Here is a 20,587-nt window from a genome sequence, read left to right on the forward strand (position 1 = left end):
GGTGCAGGTGCAGGCTTTCTTCTGTTACTGTCGTGTAGGACATCTAGGTGGGCTCCGTCACACCGACTGCACCTCTTCTTTAGGCGGCACTCGGCTGCCATGTGACTGCGCGCACATCGGTAACAGCGCCTGTTGGACTTTATCCATTGACTCACTTCTTCTGCATTCATCTTTGTGAACAGGTCACATTGTGACAGCCAGTGTTCCTTCTCGCAGTACGGGCACACCATCTTCCACTTCTCTTTTCTCGAGGGGGTACTGTGGTTCTTACTGCTCGGTACTGATTCTGATTGGTGCATGACAGTCACCGATCTTCTTCCATCGTTTATTCTCCTGGGTCCCTCTCTGGAGCTTGGTGTGCTCCGCACGAACGTATCCAGTCGTAGGCTGCTGACTTCTCTCGCCAGGAAGTCGGCTAGATCGAGGAGGGATGGTTTGGGACCGTTAGGATCACGGTGGTCTCTCTGCCGCCTGAAGCGCTCTTGTCTGGCGGGTGGCAGCTTCTCTAAAATCCTCTCGACGTTAGAGTTGGCGTATAGCTCGTGCATACCCTTTTCTCGTTGCGCTCCCAGCATCCCTACCAGGGACTGCACTTTTATAGACAGGTCGTCTAATGAGCGATTGTCTGTTGCTGGGGGTAGGCGGTCAATATGCCTTATCTCTTGGATTACGTAATCCCATATACGTCCATATCTCTGGTCCAGCGCTGCTAGAGCCGCGGTGTATGGGGTCGTAGAGGTGGCATAGGCTAGCGCTATATTGTGCGCTCGGGGTACTTTCAGGTGCTTCAGTAATATTGCATACTTGTGGCGTTCATCAGCGACATCCACCATCATTGTCTCTAAGCACATCCGGAGCTCCGTGTACTGTGCTCGATTCTCATAGGTGAAGTCTGGAAACGTCGGTGTGCCAATGTATGACGCCGTGGATGGCTGATACATCGGCGAGCGTTGGGGGAGAGGCCTCCTAGGCGAGTCTCCTCTTGCGCCTCTCTGTGGGCTGGTACCGGCAGGGTACCATGGCCCGCTGGTCCAGGTGCTATTCCTCAGGGCTGGTCGTGCGTCATGCTCACCCGTGAATAGAGTCGGGGGTCTGTAGCGCAGCGCCGCGGGGGTATAGCCTGGGCTGTACTGGACCTCCTGGTCCGGTGGAGTACTGTGCTGTCGTCGGGCTTGGTTCTCCTCCTCTCCCTCTTCTTCTTCTATCAGGTCCTCTAGATCCTGTAGTCGTTTATTTAGCTTCTCCGCAGTGTATGCCGCTCCTTCCTTGTAGCTGGGTCTCGCTTGGACCGGTCGGGGAAGGGGGTCTGCGGGGGGTATAGGCTTGGTCTGTTGGTCAAGTTCAGGGTCGCTTGCTCGGTTAGGGGATGCTGCCCTTGACTGTTGTCTCGACCAGTTCCTTGAACCCCTGGCGGAGGGAGAGGGTGTTGCCTTGGTGATCAGCTGCTCCATTAGCTGCGCTTGTAGTCTGTCGCGCTCGCCCTGTAGTCTGTCGCGCTCGGTTTCGCGCTGGATGAGAGCGAGGTCGCGCTCTGCCTCTCTTTGGGCACCGTCAGCGGCGCGCTGGGTGTCTGCTCGGTCTCTTGCCATATTCTCTTCCGTCTGAAGGCATCTCATCTCCAGGCGTATGCGCTCTTCTTCGCTCCGTTGCTGCGTCTGGAGTCGATCGCGTTCACCCTGAAGTCGATCGCGTTCACCCTGGAGTCGATCGCGTTCGGTAGAGGCTGTCAGGCTGACGAGGAATGCCTGTGATAGCATCCTCTCCGCTTCGCTGGGGGAAGACGGTTGTAGAGGTGAGCCGCTCCTGGCTGTACTCGTTGGGGAGTCCTGGAGCTCTATCTCCTCGGCGCTCTCCTCATCTTGTTCCGTGCAGAGTTCTCTCTCTGTAGGGTTGTCTTCCTCCCGGGGCTGGTCGGGGACTACTTCTTCGGTATTGGCGGGGGGTAAAGGCATGTCAGCTCCCTCCTGGTCCCCACCGTGAGCTTGGTCAGTTACATTAGAACCCACTAGGGCCTCTGTGGTCGGGGTAACCTGGTCGTTAAGGTCAGACATAATTTTACTTTCTACTTTTACCGCGTTTACCGTTTGTCGAAGGCTAGGTAGTTGACTGACAGCGTAATCCTCTAAGTACTGAGGTGTCTGTCGTCTGCGCCGCGGGCGTTCTACGTTAGGAGGACCGTTTCGTGGAGTGTTCATCATAGGCCATTTCAATATTAATAACACTATATTAATATTACACTAGTTACCCTCCGGCTCGAAGGACCAATTGTAACTGAGGGGTACAATTCCCTGACTATTGATAAGTATGGTATCATTAAACCACTACCGCTTTATGTACTTTAACTACTGGCCACACAGTACATGATATAGATATGATGAACACTTTCCCACCATGAAACCAAGTCCACACAAATGTATAAGTCGAATATTTAATATATAGCAAAGGGTATATACAACGTTCACTTAATGACATTTATGATTTGAATGCACTTGTAAGGCAAATGAGTATTCGTAGGCAAATCAACATTGAATGTCCAATCTCTGGTTACGCAGGGAGCAAGTATACAACCTGGTTCTTTAGGGAACTATAGCGATGGTACTTAATGATTATAGCTGGATATACTAAAGGGGGGTCCTGCTGGTTGTAAGTCAGTAGGGGGGGGGGGGTTAGGAGAGCCGCCGGCGATATCCCATCTGGCCAACGATTTCTTGGGAGAATTCAGAGTGCTGAACACGGTGCCCACAGAACCTTGGTCCACAGATGAATACAGTTGGGCCCTCTTGTAGACGGTAGCTGCCGGTCCACAACGAAGAGACGTGAGGCGACCTCACTCGGGGTAGAGCGCCGTCTCACCTGGACTCCTCTCGGGGGGTAGTTCCAACACTCACCAGTGTTGGCTGTTATCCATGGCATAAATCAAAGCACCCAAAGCAAGTAGATAATCCAAGCCGTGTAGGGCTCGCCGTCGTCCGGGTAAGGTAATCCAATGTGCAGGTCCACTCGTCCTAGCCCAGAACTCCTCGGATGAAAGCACCACACGTGGTCTGCCCAGCCTGGTTAAGACTCTAGATAACGCGAGGAAACGATGGGGGTACTACTCACTGTATAACTCTAACCGAACGATGCACCATACATAATAGACTATTATTAACTTAATAGAAATACGTCCCACTCGACGGTATAGTGCCAAACTATGACAATTCAACTATTAATCCACACGATGTCTCAATGCCATTCTGAGGCCAAGTTGACCATACTGCACCACACGTGTATCGTGGGTGAGGCTTAACGTCTTGCCACTAGGTTGGAGGGTAAAGAACTAAGGGCTAAGGGACTAAAAGAAAGTTCTACTTTACTTGCGCCATATATATATGCGCTGTGAACAAATAGTACCATTCGTATTTCGCCAGACGTATTCCTACGCGGAACCGGGCTAGTAACGACATGTTCGTCGGCACGATTGAACTTGAACCAAGGGGCTTGGCTGCTGGCGCCAAGTTCTTGTCCAATGAGAGAATGAAACTATTATGGGCTGTTAGTAGACTAAAGGGATATTCAGTGTATATGTACAAGGAATATACAAGGGATATCAAACGATATACAAATACTATTAAATATATATCCATAAATAAATATATATATTCGGTTTAATCTGATCCTTCACAACAGTGGGCAATAACGAGTATACTCGTTTCCGGTGCAGATTGTGTTAAGAACTGACAATCGGGGCATTTAAACATTGTTGACATTGTTTTTTTGTGTTTATTTTAAAGAAACGAAAGTCTAGTGCTGGTTCAGCATAATTTATGCATACTTTATGTGGATGGCCTTTGTCTATAATGTGGCCACAAAAATAGAAAGGTTTAATTATTTTGTTTTTTTTTGCACTACGTTAATACTTTGACAAATGTAGCCTATATTTTTCAGTCAGTTCGGTCTTTGTGTGCCAAACATTATTTAAGGCAAACTGCTGTAAACCTTTTTTTTACTAAATAAATGAGAAGCATGTTTAAATCAGCAATGGCTCCCCTCTTGCTGTACCAAAATCTCTCCTAGCTCTAACCGGTCACTGAATAACGGAAAAGTTGGATTATTTTTAGGCTATATATTTTATGCTGACGTATGGTATTTTTGGAGTGTTAAATAATTTTTTAATAAAAAACAACGTATACCGAACCGAACCGAAAACCGCGATGCCAAAACCGTGATACGAACTGAACCGTGGATTTTGTGAACCGATATGGTCGAATTTATAGATACTGTTTGTAGTATACTTTTATCGATAGTCTTATTAGTTATTAGCAAAACAAACTCCTAAATCCTGACAGCACCTACCCCCTACCAGTGAATGCCTCTCACCTGCAAAATGTGTTAGGTGGGGGAGGGGTTGCGTGAATACTTTCGGCAGCCCACTTGTCCTTCCGCATTGCTCTGATTGGCCGAGCGCGCGCAGCTTAACCCAATTTATACAAATGGAAGTATTGATTACGGCGTAACGAATCATTAAAAAATTATACGGTTAACTGGAATATGTTGTTTCCTTACACATATGTTGGATTATGTAATTCGTTTGTCATGACAAACCAATAAAAAATCGCATCGCCGGCTTCGCGGCTGCGGCGCGGGTCCACGACCCTCCGTGCTCCGATCGCCAGCGGGGAGAATATGCTGCCGTGAGCGGCATCGCTGAGCTCTGGTGTCCGCTGGACGAAGCCAGAGACGGTCTTATTATGGGGCTTATGCAGAGAAGGCGTAACACAACAGTGAACACATAGTGCAATGCATCTGTCAGTCGTACTTAAATATGTGTTCACTGTTGTGTTACTGCTTCTCGGCATAAGACGTCATGACAAACCAATTACATAATCCAACATATGTGTAAAGAAACAACATATTCCAGTTAACCGTATATTTTTTTAATGATTCGTTACGCCGTAATCAATACTTCCATTTGTATAAATTGGGTTAAGCTGAGCGTAGTATTCCTGCCTGGCTGAGGAGCGCGTCGCGGCTCATGCGCGCGCTCGGCCAATCAGAGCAATGCGGAAGGACAAGTGGGCTGCCGAAAGTATTCACGCGGAGGGCGTAGGTCGCAAAGCCCAGTGGGTATTTGTAGTTCTGCATGCATCTTAAGAGAACAGCCAACAGCCCCTTTGAGGCTCTGTAGCTAAAAATGGGCTATTGTGTTATCAACTTTGTTAATAAGACATAGATTGAAAAGTATCCGCCTGACTTTGACTTGTACAAGTGATGGCTTAGTTATTTTCTATAATAATACTTTGATATAATGTAAAAAAAAAAAAAAAAAAAATTAAGCTTGAACATGACCCTATTATCTGTGCCTGGTCACATTTCTGTTACCAGTGTATGCGATGTGCTTGTACCTAACAGCACATGAATGAGGGCAGTTCTAAGGTTTGTCTGTTGAGGCGCTGTGGGTGAAACCCAGACTGTTCATGGGTCACGTGTCCGTGACTGTAATCCTCTTGCATTCTGTATAATGCAGTAGTAGAAGTAGTAGCACAACTGAATGCATGCATTGGAATAAGACCCAGAGAGAAGAGGAGATGCAGGGGGGGCACATACAGATGAGAGATTGATAGAAATTGGAGCCATAGTGGCAGAGAGAGAGGAGGAGAGAGAAGTGGAGAGGAGGAGGCACTGTGAGCAATCTGAGAGCGTACAGGAGCATTACATCATTCCTGACCTCATTAGGTCTGCTCTCTCTCTTGCTCTCTCTTCCCCTCTGTCCCTCTTGCTCTCTCAATATATCTCTCTGCCCCTCTCTCTGTTCCCTCTCTCTCTGTTCCCTCTCTCTCTGCCCCTCTCTCTGTTCCCTCTCTCTGCCCCTCTCTGTTCCCTCTCTCTGTCTGCCCCTCTCTCTGTTCCCTCCCTCTGTTCCCCTCTCTCTCTGTTCCCCTCTATCTCTCTGTTCCCTCGCTCTGCCCTCCTTTCTGTCTGTCTGTCTCTCTCTCTCTCTCTCTCTCTCTCTCTCTCTCTCTCTCTCTCTCTCTCTCTCTCTCTCTCCTGTGTAATGGTAGTGTTGTTTATAAGAGCGCAGTAGTGTACAGCAGCTGTCCATTTGCTGCTACTGTGTAGTTTATGCATCATGTGTTTGTTCTGAAGAGGATCTTATTTAAGAGCATGACAACTAACAGCAAGAGTATTTAGTCATGGATAATATGGCTTTAATCCAAGGAGGCCCGGCTACTTTAGTCTAAGCCAGGGGTTCTCAAACTTTTTCATACCGTGACCCCATTTTATTTAGGAATTTTTTTGGTATCGTGTAATTTCAAAGTGGAATTAAGGAATATCAAAATAAAAGCACACAAAGTTGTTGAACTTGATCATGCATATTTATTAGAAAATGTAATTACAGCACTATGTTATCAATACACATACAATACACAACAAGGCATATTTAGCCAAAATATGTTGCCAGAACATAAAAAAATTCAAAAATATTTTATTTTAAAATCTTTTTTTACTTTCCAATGCGCTGTCACCTACCCGTGACCCCAATTTGGGTCGCGACCCGTAGTTTGAGAACCACTGGTCTAAGCCAAGGCTACGTGATGCACCTCTTCTTTTTACGCTTTCATTGGTCAGTCCCTCCAGGAAATATTAACACATTGGTTGCCAACGATGAATGACGAATTATCGCTTGGTTGCCACCACTCTAATCAATCAGAGGACGAGCACATTTGCGAACGCTTAAACTATATCTTAAATTATGGCTATGGGTCTAATACACCCGTCGCTTATCAATGACTTGCTTGCAGTCAACATGTACGAAACGGATTGTTTTTTCATCAGTACATTTCCATTTTATACCGTTTTGAATACGAGTATAGTTTTGGAGATTTCTAGAAAGAAAAAAAGATTCTGCAGTAATAGCCCTTTACTGGAATACACACAACACGTTGTCATTTTCCGGCTGATTTATGAATCGTTTTCAAATAAACGCTAGATTATCGATAGTATCTGTGTACGTATGCATGCTAGAGAAGCGGGCTGAAAAATCGATTATCTATGCTGTGCCTGGCGCTAACGTTATGCACACACTGTACACACACAGGAGACACGTTGTGAACGCTGTGAAAAAAACCTCTGATTAACCCAAAACTGGTAAAATAAAGTCCTTACCTCAGATCAGATGTTCTGCAAAATGATTAATCCAATTCCTGATCGCCATTTCAAATATCGATCGTGTTTATTGATCCAACGTTATAATCCGAAACACATAATCGACGCTTCTTCCAGTGCCCTCAGTGGATGCAATAGTCTCAGGTTACATGCCTCAGAAGTAAAATGTGGACCCCAGGGTTTTCTTTTCTGATGCATTCCCATCGACTCCATTCCAATGGGTGCAATACCATCCGGGAGACGATAGGGGGCGGTATGTGCCCTTTTCAAGCTCAGAGCCATTCCCAATGATAACGTGAGGCTGGATGGATGAAAAATGAATGGATATCGCTAATAAAAGAAATAACGATTAAATAACGAGAAATCTCGTCATTGGCACTCAACCCATGGCGGCCAACAACGAGATTTCTCGTTGTTGGCACCAAATGTGTTAAAGGTTAACTTTATTTATTTTGCACATCCGCGCACACATCTTCAAACAGTTTTGCACACATTCATTTAGTTGTGTTATAATTACAGCTCAGTGGAAAAAATAGGGCAGCAGACCCTATAAGACAAGGTATTGCTATTTCTTCATCTACATCATTTCATGGAGTTGTAATTACAGCAACATAATTTATTTCCTTGACTTGCCGATTCCCACAGTTTTACCACATAAACGTTGCGAATTGCAATGTTTGGAAAAAGACACTGCAATGGTTTTGATCACAACAATCACACAAAAGAAATACTCAAATGCGAAATCCTGGAGGGACTGATATCAGGAATGTAGTAAGTTAGGGTCCACATCTCTTTATCTGGTTATTAACCTCTTAGCAGCTGGAAGATGGGCCAGCCAGTTAATCCCAGGTTGACCAAAATTCTACTAAAATAAAACAAAATTGTTCTCTAAACAATTGTAACAAGATTTGTTCAGGAGAAGGGAGTAGAGCCTGGCACTGGTGCTGTGTGGGGAGAGCTCCCTCTACAGTGGGGGTAGTAGAAGTGGGAGGACAAATTTGTGGGGGGTGCGGATGAGACCGGCAGATTTGCCTGGGGAACCATATGGGAGGGGACAGCCTTGTGAATGACTTTTAGTACTGTAGGTAACATTTGTGTCTAGAATGGAGGACATGATTGCCCTGTGATAGAATGGGAGAGGCTAGAGTATTATATATAGATAATTTGTTTGTTTGTTAGGAATCTTTTTTTAAAGAAAAAAAATAATAAAAAGAAACATACATTTAAACAATTCATCTTTTGTGGTGGATCAATGTAATTCACCCACGGAACTATGTGTTGGGGATAAGGGTTCTGCACGGACCATATTGTTTGTTACTTTCCTATCGGCAAACGAGTTCCTGTTAGCTAACAAGTAAACAGTGTTGACGTTGAGTTGATGTTTAATAAACGTTTAGCGTTGTCTTTCGACATCCCGCCTCAGACTCCTATCCTTCAGCACTACACTTTCATGATTATGAATATGTAGGCTACATGTCAAAAGGGCAATAGGCCTACGTTTTGTTAAATGGTCAATGGTTTGCCCTGCGTCTAGTTAGCATAATTATCAATACAAAATAAACTATTCAGTTTATTTAGGGTTCACATGTTTTTCTCAGGTTAATGACAGTATTCATAATATTTTAGTAGAAAAAGGGGGTAACCACTGCGCTCAGACAGGTGCGTAGTCCAACATTAATTAAGTTGCAAAAAAAGGAGGTAGGGACCGCACTCGGAATATCGTTGTTTTTATTTTCAAGTTGTTAAAGGGCACAAAACGTTTTCAGTAGGGATGTCCGATATTATCGGCCGACCGATATTATCGGCCGATATCGGCAGTAAAATGTGATATCGGAAAATATCGGTATCGGGGAAAAAAAAAAAAAAAAAAAATTACATTTATTTAACCTTTATTTACCCAGGCAAGCAAGTAAGAACCAATTCTTATTTTATTTATTGTCAAAAGTATGCATGTTGGTTTAATTCAACAACAAGAGATATGTAATGTTAATTTTTACTTTTTTAATTATCATATTTTGCACAGATAATGCTTACATTTAGAAAGCATTTTGAATGCATCCAGTGAAATTATTAATTACCTGAAATTATTCAGTTTTTTTGGGGGGAAACCCTGCATATATCGGTATCGGTTGATATCGGTATCGGTATCGAAATTAAGAGTTGGACAATATCGGAATATCGGTATCGGTAAAAAAGCCAATATCGAGCATCCCTAGTTTTCAGCCATCCGGCCTTCATCAGTGTGCAAATGACAAATGTGACAAACACGACTTAAATAGGCTGTACTTGACAACAGGTGGGAACAATCGGCAATCAGTTAACAGGCTAGGTTGACGTCATGATTAGTAGCAGGGCTAGATTGACAAGTAGATATCACAATATCACATAAATGTGTATGATGGCATTGTATGAAAACAACAAATTGATACATATTACAATATTTTCAGACCTGTATGGAATAAAAAAGACAGTACATTGGGGTGCATCAGGTTGTTAAACCGTTCATTAAACCGTGTACTAGTTTTTTTCTCTCATACAGTAGATAACTTAGGATGGTACCTAAATAAATGGAGCTCATATAGTAGATAACTTAGGATAGCATCTACAGGAATGGAGCCAAACTGGACTCTTCATTCATCCCAGATGGAATACATCGATTTGAGCCGATGTCAATACAATATACAATATATAATTTACAACTCTGTATAGAACAAAAACACAGTACATTGGGGGTATCAGGTTGTAAGACCGTTCATTAATCAGTGTACTAGTTTTTGTTTATACAGTAGATAACTTATGATCGCTAAAGGAATGGAGTCAAATTGAACTCTTCATTCATCCCAACTGGATACATAGATTTGAGCCGATGAATCCATACACATTCCCGTTGTAAAAGCAGTTGTTCATGGTTGCCACCCCTTCTATTAAGAAAAACCATCTCTAGACCTATGCACTTGAGGTCATTAATTTTATGACTCATTTCGTTAAAATGTTGTTCCCACCTGTTGTCAAGTACAGCCTATTTAAGTTGTGTTTGTCACATTTGTCATTTGCACACTGATGAAGGCCGGATGGCTGAAAACGTTTTGTGCCCTTTAACAACTTGAAAATAAAAACAACGATATTCCGAGTGCGGTCCCTACCTCCTTTTTTTGCAACAGTATTCATAATATTCTCACAACGTGTTTTGTCATGCAGTATGGCTCAATGCCACAGCCCATTGGCCATGCTTGTCATTTAATGATAATCACCTACTATTTAATCAGTCACCTGTTGTTTGTGATCAAGATGTGTGCAATGAAATACTAATAATGCCCATCTATCATCTTACCACTGACATACTTGGGAAGATTATGGTTCAAGTTTATTTTGTCACGTCCCTCTTTTTACACTGCAGAGGAATGAAGCAACAGCAACAACAAGTAGTGCAAAACATAAATCAATAAGTCTTAAAACATATTTTATAATAATTAGGAATATATTCAAAATTACCAGCATAATGCGTACAATAATAATAAAAAATAGCAACAATGTACTGTAAGAGTGTAGTATGGGCAAATCTGTTGTGTGTGCAAATCAGTATTAAGCTCTTGTTACTGACATCGGAAGGTCCACTGTTGCTGTATGCTGGTGTTTGTTTAACAGTTTACATACTTGATATGGCTAACGTGGGTAAAAGCAGTGTTGTGTTTCCATCTGCTTGTGCCTTAGTGTGCTGCTGAATCGTGGCAGGGGATACATTGTGTGCTGCCCTCTGGTGGCGACTCACAGACGGTACAACTTATTTATCCTCTGTCGTCGCCCCCCCCCACCCCCCCCCCCACCTCTTCTCTTTCTTTGCCCTGAAGCCCTGTGATCAGTAGAATAAATGTTGATTATATTTCTGTGTAATATATAGACCGACGCTCCATTCCATTACAATGAGTCTGAGCAGCAGCAGAGGAGGCTGAGCAGTGAAAACAGAGCCTGGTGCTGTGATCCGGTTCCAGGGCCTGGCTGGCGCTACGTGACTGCAGCCTGTGGCCGTAGCGGAGGGGGGGGGAAGTCTCCAGCGCTGTTGTTTACAGTAGGGGGGGGGGTGTTGGCATGGAGCGAAAGCCCCAGTCACCTCACTCTGTTCACCCGGGTTACACACAGCAGACTGGACTGTAGCTGCATATGTTTTCTGTTATGACTGAAGAGACACAACAATAACCGCCTGCACTTCACCACCAGTACAGATTCAGAGCATGGATCCCATCTGTTTAGTTTCTACTGAACGCTATTAGACTTAAAGGGACACACCGACATTATGGGACAATATGCTTATAGTCTTCTCCAGAGAAAATACATGGATACCAATTTCCTATATTTCTTTTGGAATTCGAAGCTTCAGGGCCGAGATTCGATTTTAATTCGAAGCTTCGGAAATTATTATTCTTTTTTTATTTTTATTTTTTAAATTTATATATATATATTTTTATGTTGTGGGACTTGTACAGGCACTTTGTTCAACTTTGTCAGTGCTGTAAAGTTTAGACCTTTTTAAATCTTAGACAAACAAAACACTTTGCTTTCATGAAATATTGTAAGCCGTCATTTGAGGCTTTATAAAAGCAGCACAATGAACACAAATCTGTCAGTGCCGAGTCCGACCTCATCTTAAATAACAAACAGCATTGCTTGTTGTAGTTAACAAAGAGAGGCAGAGTTGATTTTGCACCCAAAAAAAAGAAAAAAATCATAATAATTTTTTTTTTTTTTTTAATAATCGAATTTTATTTTCATATTCGAATCCCATGCCCATCGAACGAAGCTTCGAAGTATTTAAGACAGCCCTAGTAAGCACATTTCCCATAATGTTTGTAATCGCTGTATTTTGTTTTTATGTCTGTCATGTTTATGAATATGGATACTGGAGTAAAATGATATACTGTAGGGCTGCAACTAACAATTATTTTGTTATCGGCACATAAGTAACGATGCAATGCGACACTGGTATCGAATCCGGCTGTCAGCGGTACCTCCGGCTTGGGCGGTCGTCATACTGACACAATTGGCAGTGTCAGCGGGTGGGAAGCCGGTGGGTGGTATTCTGGTAAACAGCGACTCCTACAGGTCGGTCAGGGCGCCTGCACAGCGAGGGAAAGAACTGGGTAAGGTAGTGTGATCCTCCCACGTGTTACACTTCACCAATGAGAGTCCTCGCTGTCAGGTGAAAAGAGGCTGCTGGCTGTCTCCTATGTATCGGAGGAAGTATCTGATAGACTTCAGGGCTCCCTGGACCGACCAGTGGTGGGCACATGCGCGCAATGACCAGGAAGGAGAGGGGGGAATTGGCATAACGACTAAATTGGGATGGGAGAAAAAATTCAGAAAAACGGGAGGAGAAAAAGTGGATAAAAAAATTAAAATGAATATGCAAAATGTCATGGTCGACGTCATCGCCGACGACGGCTCATCGCTGCAGCCCTAACTGCTGCAGTATATCATTTTTTAAAAAGGAGAAAAAAAGGTTTATTTCCATCTCCTATGTGAATAAATCCCCCCAGTCCATAAAGAAATCCCGGATGTGGGCTTTAACGGGTACCCACGGTGGGCCACATGGTGAAGCTGCAGCGGAGAGGTGCTGTGGTGGTGGGCTGATAAGATAAGTCAATGTGAAGTGTGGCCTAGATTCTGGTGGCAAGTGGTCCATTTCAGGAGAGAGTTGCATCTGTATTATCAACCGCACCACCATGTCTGCTGTTCTCCCTCATCTCCCAGATAAAGGAAACCGCCCCAACTAACTGCGCTTGTTTACACCGACAATAGCAATCCCATTTCTACCCATAATGATGTGTCATTTGTTTGTATATTATGAGTGTGTGTGATGTGTGTTGCACATCAGCCTATTTCCTTTTTATGAATGATGGCCTATTTGTCTACAATTGGTGTGTCTTTTGTTGCTTTTTTATATACGTTTTCTCACACGCCTCTCCTCTCTCTCTCCTCATCTAGTCATCGGAGCTGGATGATATTCTGAACGACCTGCAGAGCGCCCAGCCGCTGTTCTGTGAGCCGCGGCCCGTCTCGCTGCCCAGCGCCCTGGATAAGCAGAACATCATCAACGACATCCTGCAGATGTCAGAGACCAACCCGGGCCTGGCGGCCCAACAGCAGCAGCAGCACAGGGCCATCAGGCCAGGCATGGGCCCCGCCAGTGAGTCCCACACCTAACCCTTTCACTGCCACACTACCAACACTGCGACAATACACGGAAGGTTAACCCTTTCACTGCCACGCGACAAAGGATTAACCCTTTCACTGCCACACTACAGAAGGTTAACTCTTTACTATCACACTACCGGGTGACACACCGGTCTAAGCGCTCGTCACCAACGCAAGAGACACCGGTATCGAATCCGGCTGTCAGCGTTGCCTCCGGCTTGGCCGGCCGTCATACTGATACGATTGGCAGTCAGCGGGAGGGAAGCCGGTGGGGTGGTATTCTGGTCGTTGTAAACAGTGACTCCTACAGGTCGGTCAGGGCGCCTGCACAGCAAAGAAGGGAGATGGTGAGGGTAGTGTGAGCCTCCCACACGTTACACCTCACCAATGAGAGTCCGCGCTGGCAGGTGAAAAGAGGTTCCTGGCTGTCTCCTATGTGACGGAGGAAGCATCTGTTAGACTTCAGGACTCCCTAGACCGACCAGTGGGGGGCACATGCGCGCAACGGCCAGGAAGGGGAGGGGGGAATTGGCATAACGACTAAATTGGGATGGGAGAAAATCATAGAAAAACAGGAGGAGAAAAAGTGGATAAAAAAAAGTAAAGGGTTAACCTTCTGTAGTGTGGCAGTGAAAGGGTTAAGTCTAATTAAGTCAAGTCAAATCAGCTTTATTTATATAGCACATTTACAATGACTAAAAGCCAGCCAAAGTGCTTTACAGGTAGGACACGATAAAAAACACATACAATGCAGTAACAAATAAAATGCACAAAATTACAGAAAAAGGTATAGTACACTAAGAAAACAGGAGCAAGGTGCAATATAAAAGAGACAAGGAAAATAGATAAAAAGTCCAGAGTAACAGCAAACGTAGTGTACAGATGGCAGGCTAACTCTGGTCAAAGGCCAGGGAAAAAAGTGTGTTTTTAAGCGGCGGTTTAAAGGCCTCTAGGCTCTGGGCAGATCTGATGTGGGGGGAGGCTGTTCCAGAGCCGAGGGGCTGCAGCAGCGAAGGCTCTGTCTCCCCTGGTTTTTAGCCTGGTCCTGGGCACCTCCAGCACAAAACAAAACACACGCTCATTTCGCTGCCTCCTAGTTGTTGATATTTTCACCATGCTGCACAGTCAGCCCCACCCCATCGGTGATGTCAGACTGCCTCTGTGGTGATGTCAGACTGCCTCTGTGGTGATGTCAGACTGCCTCTGTGGTGATGTTAGACTGCCTCTGTGGAGGTGCTATCGAAGTCAGTCTAGGAGAAGGGGTTGGGCTGCTCCATTATGGCAAAAATCATAATCACGATTATTTTGATTGATATTGAAATCACGATTTATTAAACACGATTACTCATTGATTTGAGAACATTATGTCGACGACTGAATTTGTTTTACAACACGAGACCAAATGAGAGCAGCACGGCATGCGGCACAATAATAATTATCTCCATTATCTTGTTTTCATGAACATCGGAAGCCTAAATCATAATTAAAATTGAAACTCGATTAATTGCTTAACCCTAGATAGAGGTACTCTGACATCACAGATTGGGGCGGGGCAGAGTGTGCAGCGAGGTCAACCACTAGGGGGCAGGACAATTATGAAGGGAATATCACCCACTTCAGGGATATGTTATTCCTGTTCCCAATCAATATTTGAGTACTTCAGACAAAGAGCCATATAGAGTTTTCAAACGTAATCATCCAAAGATAATAAAGATCATTATCTAAAGAAGTGTTGTGTTGTGTTCATCGTTAAAGACTATATATATCACATTCACACTCTGCAAATCCACAGGCTGTTATACGGGTTTTCCTCAGTGCAAGGGGTCCTGTCCTGTCATTCTGGCCAGTCCTGTTCATTCAGTCAATATTTGTCAACATGCGCGACTCTCTCCCCAAAGCTAGAGTTTGAGGACATGGCCTTGAACCTGGATGTCCACATCTACATGAAGGGTGCTCCACAGTGAAGAGGGCACACTGGCTTAGGTTTAGGTTTACTTTATTTCTTCAAGGGGAACGGGACACCGTACATTAATAACACATTTTTTAAACGTAAATGCACCCAATTTTTGGCACATTTCCATTGGGAGTCCCCCTGCCAGAAGGTACAGGCTCAAATCCTGTGTAAAAAAGGGTTAGCAATACAAACGGAATAAAAGCGAGATAAATAACATTAGAATAAAAACACAAACAAAAGCACATATAGTAGAACATATGATAGGGATACAGGGCACAATACAGTAGGGGTGGGAATCGCCAGAGACCTCACGATACAATACTATCGCGATACTTGCGATACGATACTATCGCAATACTAAATATATTGCGATACGCTGAAAATATTGCGATATATATATATATTTTTTTTTTTTGTTTGCTCAAATTTTATTTATTACCTTTTTTCAACTGCAAAGTAAAACTTTGTCAACATGTTTTATCTAATAAAATAAAGTTCAGTCTGTTCATCTCACTTCAATAATTTTTATTGCAGAACATGGTATTTTCTCAAGCAGACAGACACTGTAATCTGTGTTGCATGTACCTGACAAACTGAACTGTTTGTATTACAGTCATATTCCATGTGTGTGTGGACTACTGTACTATTACAGGTATTGAAATGAACAATGCAACTTCCTTATAAAAAAATATAAAAAATTATGAATAATTAAATATTGATACTTGGCGTCCCTGTATCGATACAGTATCGCCACGCAAAGTATCGTGATACTACTACGTATCGATTTTTTTCCCCCACCCCTACAATACAGTCATGGACACAAGGACGGAGCACATCATGATATATTAGAAGACCCAGGCATAGACAAACAGCCGGCAGAGAAACATGGCATCTCAAAAATCATTTACACTCCTCAGTTGATCTTGTATAAAACACTATATTCCATGCCCACGGTGCATAATAGGAGAAAGCTGTTTTTCCCAGTTCTGTACGAGCCATGGGAACATTATAGAAACATTTCTGGAAGCATAGCAATGGCTGCTCTAGTTCAAGTACAGCAGGGAACAATTCAATTCAAACCTTTATGTATTCTCAAAGACAATTGAGGTCACCCTCATTTTCAATGTCGTCAAGACTTTACAGACATTTCAATCCACACATTTCTACACTATAATAATAAATATTAATAACTATCTATATAGTACTTTTTTTTCCCACACATGGACCGCAGTCCAGAGTGCCCCACAGCAATTAGTATAAAATGAACATACGGCATAAAATCAGCACACTGAATTGACAGAATAATAATAGTAATAATAATAGGCATAAAATAAGTACATTGTTGCTCGAAGGCATGTGAACCCCCCCGGAACAGTCAGTCCCCCAAACACCCCACACATCGATCCCTACCACATCCCCATCCAAGGCAGAGGGGTAGTTTACCTAGTGAGGCTCTAGTTAAAGTACAGAGGGGAACAGAGGGATAGTTTACCTAGTGAGGCTCTAGTTAAAGTACAGAGGGGAACAGAGGGATAGTTTACCTAGTGAGGCTCTAGTTAAAGTACAGAGGGAACAGAAGGCTAGTTTACCTAGTGAGGCTCTAGTTAAAGTACAGAGGGGAACAGAGGGCTAGTTTACCTAGTGAGGCTCTAGTTAAAGTACAGAGGGCTAGTTTACCTAGTGAGGCTCTAGTTAAAGTACAGAGGGCTAGTTTACCTAGTGAGGCTCTAGTTAAAGTACAGCAGGGAACAGAGGGCGAGTTTACCTAGTGAGGCTCTAGTTAAAGTACAGCAGGGAACAGAGGGCTAGTTTACCTAGTGAGGCTCTAGTTAAAGTACAGCAGGGAACAGAGGGCTAGTTTACCTAGTGAGGCTCTAGTTAAAGTACAGAGGGGAACAGAGGGATAGTTTACCTAGTGAGGCTCTAGTTAAAGTACAGAGGGAACAGAGGGCTAGTTTACCTAGTGAGGCTCTAGTTAAAGTACAGAGGGAACAGAGGGATAGTTTACCTAGTGAGGCTCTAGTTAAAGTACAGAGGGGAACAGAGGGCTAGTTTACCTAGTGAGGCTCTAGTTAAAGTACAGCAGGGAACAGAGGGCTAGTTTACCTAGTGAGGCTCTAGTTAAAGTACAGCAGGGAACAGAGGGCTAGTTTACCTAGTGAGGCTCTAGTTAAAGTACAGAGGGGAACAGAGGGATAGTTTACCTAGTGAGGCTCTAGTTAAAGTACAGAGGGAACAGAGGGCTAGTTTACCTAGTGAGGCTCTAGTTAAAGTACAGAGGGAACAGAGGGCTAGTTTACCTAGTGAGGCTCTAGTTAAAGTACAGAGGGGAACAGAGGGCTAGTTTACCTAGTGAGGCTCTAGTTAAAGTACAGCAGGGAACAGAGGGCTAGTTCACCTAGTGATGCTTCAGGGGAGAGTGCTGCTGCGTGCTCATTGCTCACAGATACTCACTGAACCGTCTCCGGTCGCAGCAATAGGGGTCATGGACTCTTTCCATTTTGATTCTTGGGTCACAATTTGATTTTAAAATCTATTCTTGATTCATCACGATTCTCTAGGCAATAGAGGCCTTGCACAGAATGTTTGTGTGTAGTTGTCGCTCTTCCAACATGGCTGCCTGTAAACCATTGGTTTCTGTGCAGTGGTAGAGTAGGTAAAACACTGGAAAGGTGTGATATTACTGTTTCCACTGTGACTTGTTTACAAGACACCAAATTATTAAAAAAATTGTGTTGATATATTTCTCATATCAACACAAAGCAACATTGCTATTAACCTTTGTGTTACAAAGCGTGTATGTTGTGTCTGTCTTTCTGCACGGCTGATCTTGGAAATCTGCTGGATTTAACAAGCTAATGGTTTATAGTTCTGATATAGTAAACTAAATGGGGAGGGGAAAGCTTTTTGTACTGCAGGAATCTATTTTTAATCTTAGAAGATAGAATCCAGATTATCTAAATCAGTCATCCAGTCAGTTTAACATGTTGGGCTTTAAGGGTCCAAGCCATCCTTTGCACGCATATTTGCACATTATACCAGACCCCCCCCCCCCCCCCCTCCCCATCATACACCAGACCCCCATACATGCAGTCATACACACAGACACAACAGGTAGGTATTTATGGAATACAAAAACATGCAGTCATAGCTCTGCACCCACCTTCAGTTTACATAACTATGGGAACATTAGTTTCTAGATTTACTAGTATTGTAAAGTGTCTTATCTTGTTCTATATACCAGTGTTTTTAAACCTTTTTTGGTTCCTAGCCCCTAAATGGAGGGATACATATTGGCAACCTCCCCTACATGGTCAGACACCAGACACAATGGTGAACTTTGACTGCAAATAATGCATTTTATTTTCTCTTCTCAGGCTATTTAACATGATTAATACTTGGAGGAGGACTTATAGAGTTCAAATATTCATTATTTCACAAGAGAAAACTATCGGTATCAAATATATAACTTATAGAGGTATACCCCCGTTTCTTTTATTTTTATTTTTTATGGTTATACTACAAGTTGAGACCCTTTTTCACAGTCTTTGAGAAGTCAGCGAAGTAGGATGTCACAGTAAAAAGGGTGACCGGTTCCTGGGCTGTAGCCATTGCTGTTTACATTGGCCGCATTAGACTAAACATGCTAGTGGACACAGAAGTAATTTGTGACGTCACACTAGCCGTCCCTACACTGCTACACTGTGTTCACGCTATGCTCTCCGTCTCCACCCTCAGACTTCGGGGGCGTGCGGCCCGGCCAGCCAGGCAGAGGACTGCCGGTGAGGAGTGTCTCTCTGGACATGAACATGTCCCCCCAGCAGCAGTCAGGACCGCAGTACCCCATGAGAGCCACCAGTCCATATGCACTCATGCAACAACAACAACAACAACAACAACAACAACAACAACAACAACAACAGCAGCAGCAGCAGCAAGGCATGCTGGGAAACCAAGGCATGATGGCCAACCAGGCCGGCATGGTGAATGCAGGTGGGCAAAGCAGATTGATTGGCACCTGGTTTTATGTATTCGGTAACGGTTTATAATTTCACTCATAGTTTCTTGACTAGAGGAACTATCACAAGTGTGTTTTTGAAACGAAGACAGAAAATAAACTTCATTCATTCAATTAATAAACTGTATCATTCTTTTGTGCAAGGCAACATCAGGCTTGACTTAAAACATTACTTTCCTAACTTAGTGAAACTAAATGTAACAAATTAACACAGATATAAATGTACTGAATGGTTATTTCTTATTTATAAAAAATAAATAAAAATAAGAAATATCCGATATATATATATATATTTTTACCGATACCCGATCCAGCTATTTTACTGATATCGGCGGCCGATACCGATACCAATATCGGATCGGTGCATCCCTAGTTAGAACAGCAAGAAGGTCCTTCAAACCCTGCCAGGAGGTTTTTCTCTGCAGGGCTTCATGTTCTCCCTGTGGGTTTGCTCCCACACCATAGAAGACATGCATGCTAGATAGTAGGTACAGGCTCCTGTCAGTTCCAGTGAGCAAGGCACTGGCATTAGAACTGGAGTCTGTCCCTGCCCACTGCTCCTAAATAGTTGGGATGGGTTCAATTCAGAGGATACATTCCTGGTATATGTAAATGTAGTACTCTGCAAATAGTTTCCTTTGCTTCCTTTTAGTCCAAATGAAGATAATTCACCCTCTCTTCTCTCTCTCTGTTGTCTGGTCCCAGGGCTCATGGGTGCTGGCGGCCAGCGGCCCGGCATGCAGCAGGAGGGCTGGGTCGGCTCGGCCTCGGCCCCCCCTCCGGGAGCTCCGGGCCCCGGGCAACAGGGGCCCATGCAGGCCCGCATGGGGCCCAACGGCGCCCCTATGAGGCCCAACAGCCAGCCGGGGCCCCGACAGATGCTTCAGTCCCCGATGATGGCCAATGGTGAGAAGCACTGGTTCACAAGGTTCAATAAAACGTGTATAAAAAGCATGCATATCCAAACAAATAAAGGGGGATGTGCTGGACAGAAACATACTAGATAACAGATGAGCATACACACTTAAAGTGTCACACTACCTATATCATCGACCATTAAATGTCCACGATAAAGAGCATAGTCTGGTGTACAGACTCTTATCTTTATTCTCCTCCCCAGTATTTCAGCACAGAGACCAGATGAAAGCGTCGTACACATTTTCATATTGACTCAATAAAGCCTGGCTCCACTAGCCAGCACTTATCAAAGAGCGAGTTTTTGACCAGCCTGAAGCTATCGTTTCATAGCTATTGAATACAGACCGGCTGAATGCAGATGT

The 20,587-nt window shown here is 43.8% G+C and overlaps 1 protein-coding gene across 4 annotated transcripts in view; it reads left to right on the plus strand.

The window, feature by feature from the left end:
- The window catches only part of ncoa2 (nuclear receptor coactivator 2), a 236,939-nt gene that overhangs the window by 183,105 nt on the left and 33,247 nt on the right, over positions 1–20,587 (plus strand). For all 4 annotated transcript variants that reach the window (XM_084326053.1, XM_084326055.1, XM_084326054.1 and 1 more), the window contains exons 12-14: positions 13,126–13,327; positions 19,028–19,282; positions 20,013–20,213. In XM_084326053.1, coding sequence (XP_084182179.1) covers positions 13,126–13,327; positions 19,028–19,282; positions 20,013–20,213 — 658 coding nt within the window. The remainder of the gene's footprint in view (positions 1–13,125; positions 13,328–19,027; positions 19,283–20,012; positions 20,214–20,587) is intronic.

The sequence above is a fragment of the Notolepis coatsorum genome, assembly GCF_963971535.1.
Source record: "Notolepis coatsorum genome assembly, chromosome: 12".
NCBI classification, from domain to species: Eukaryota; Metazoa; Chordata; class Actinopteri; order Aulopiformes; family Paralepididae; genus Notolepis; species Notolepis coatsorum.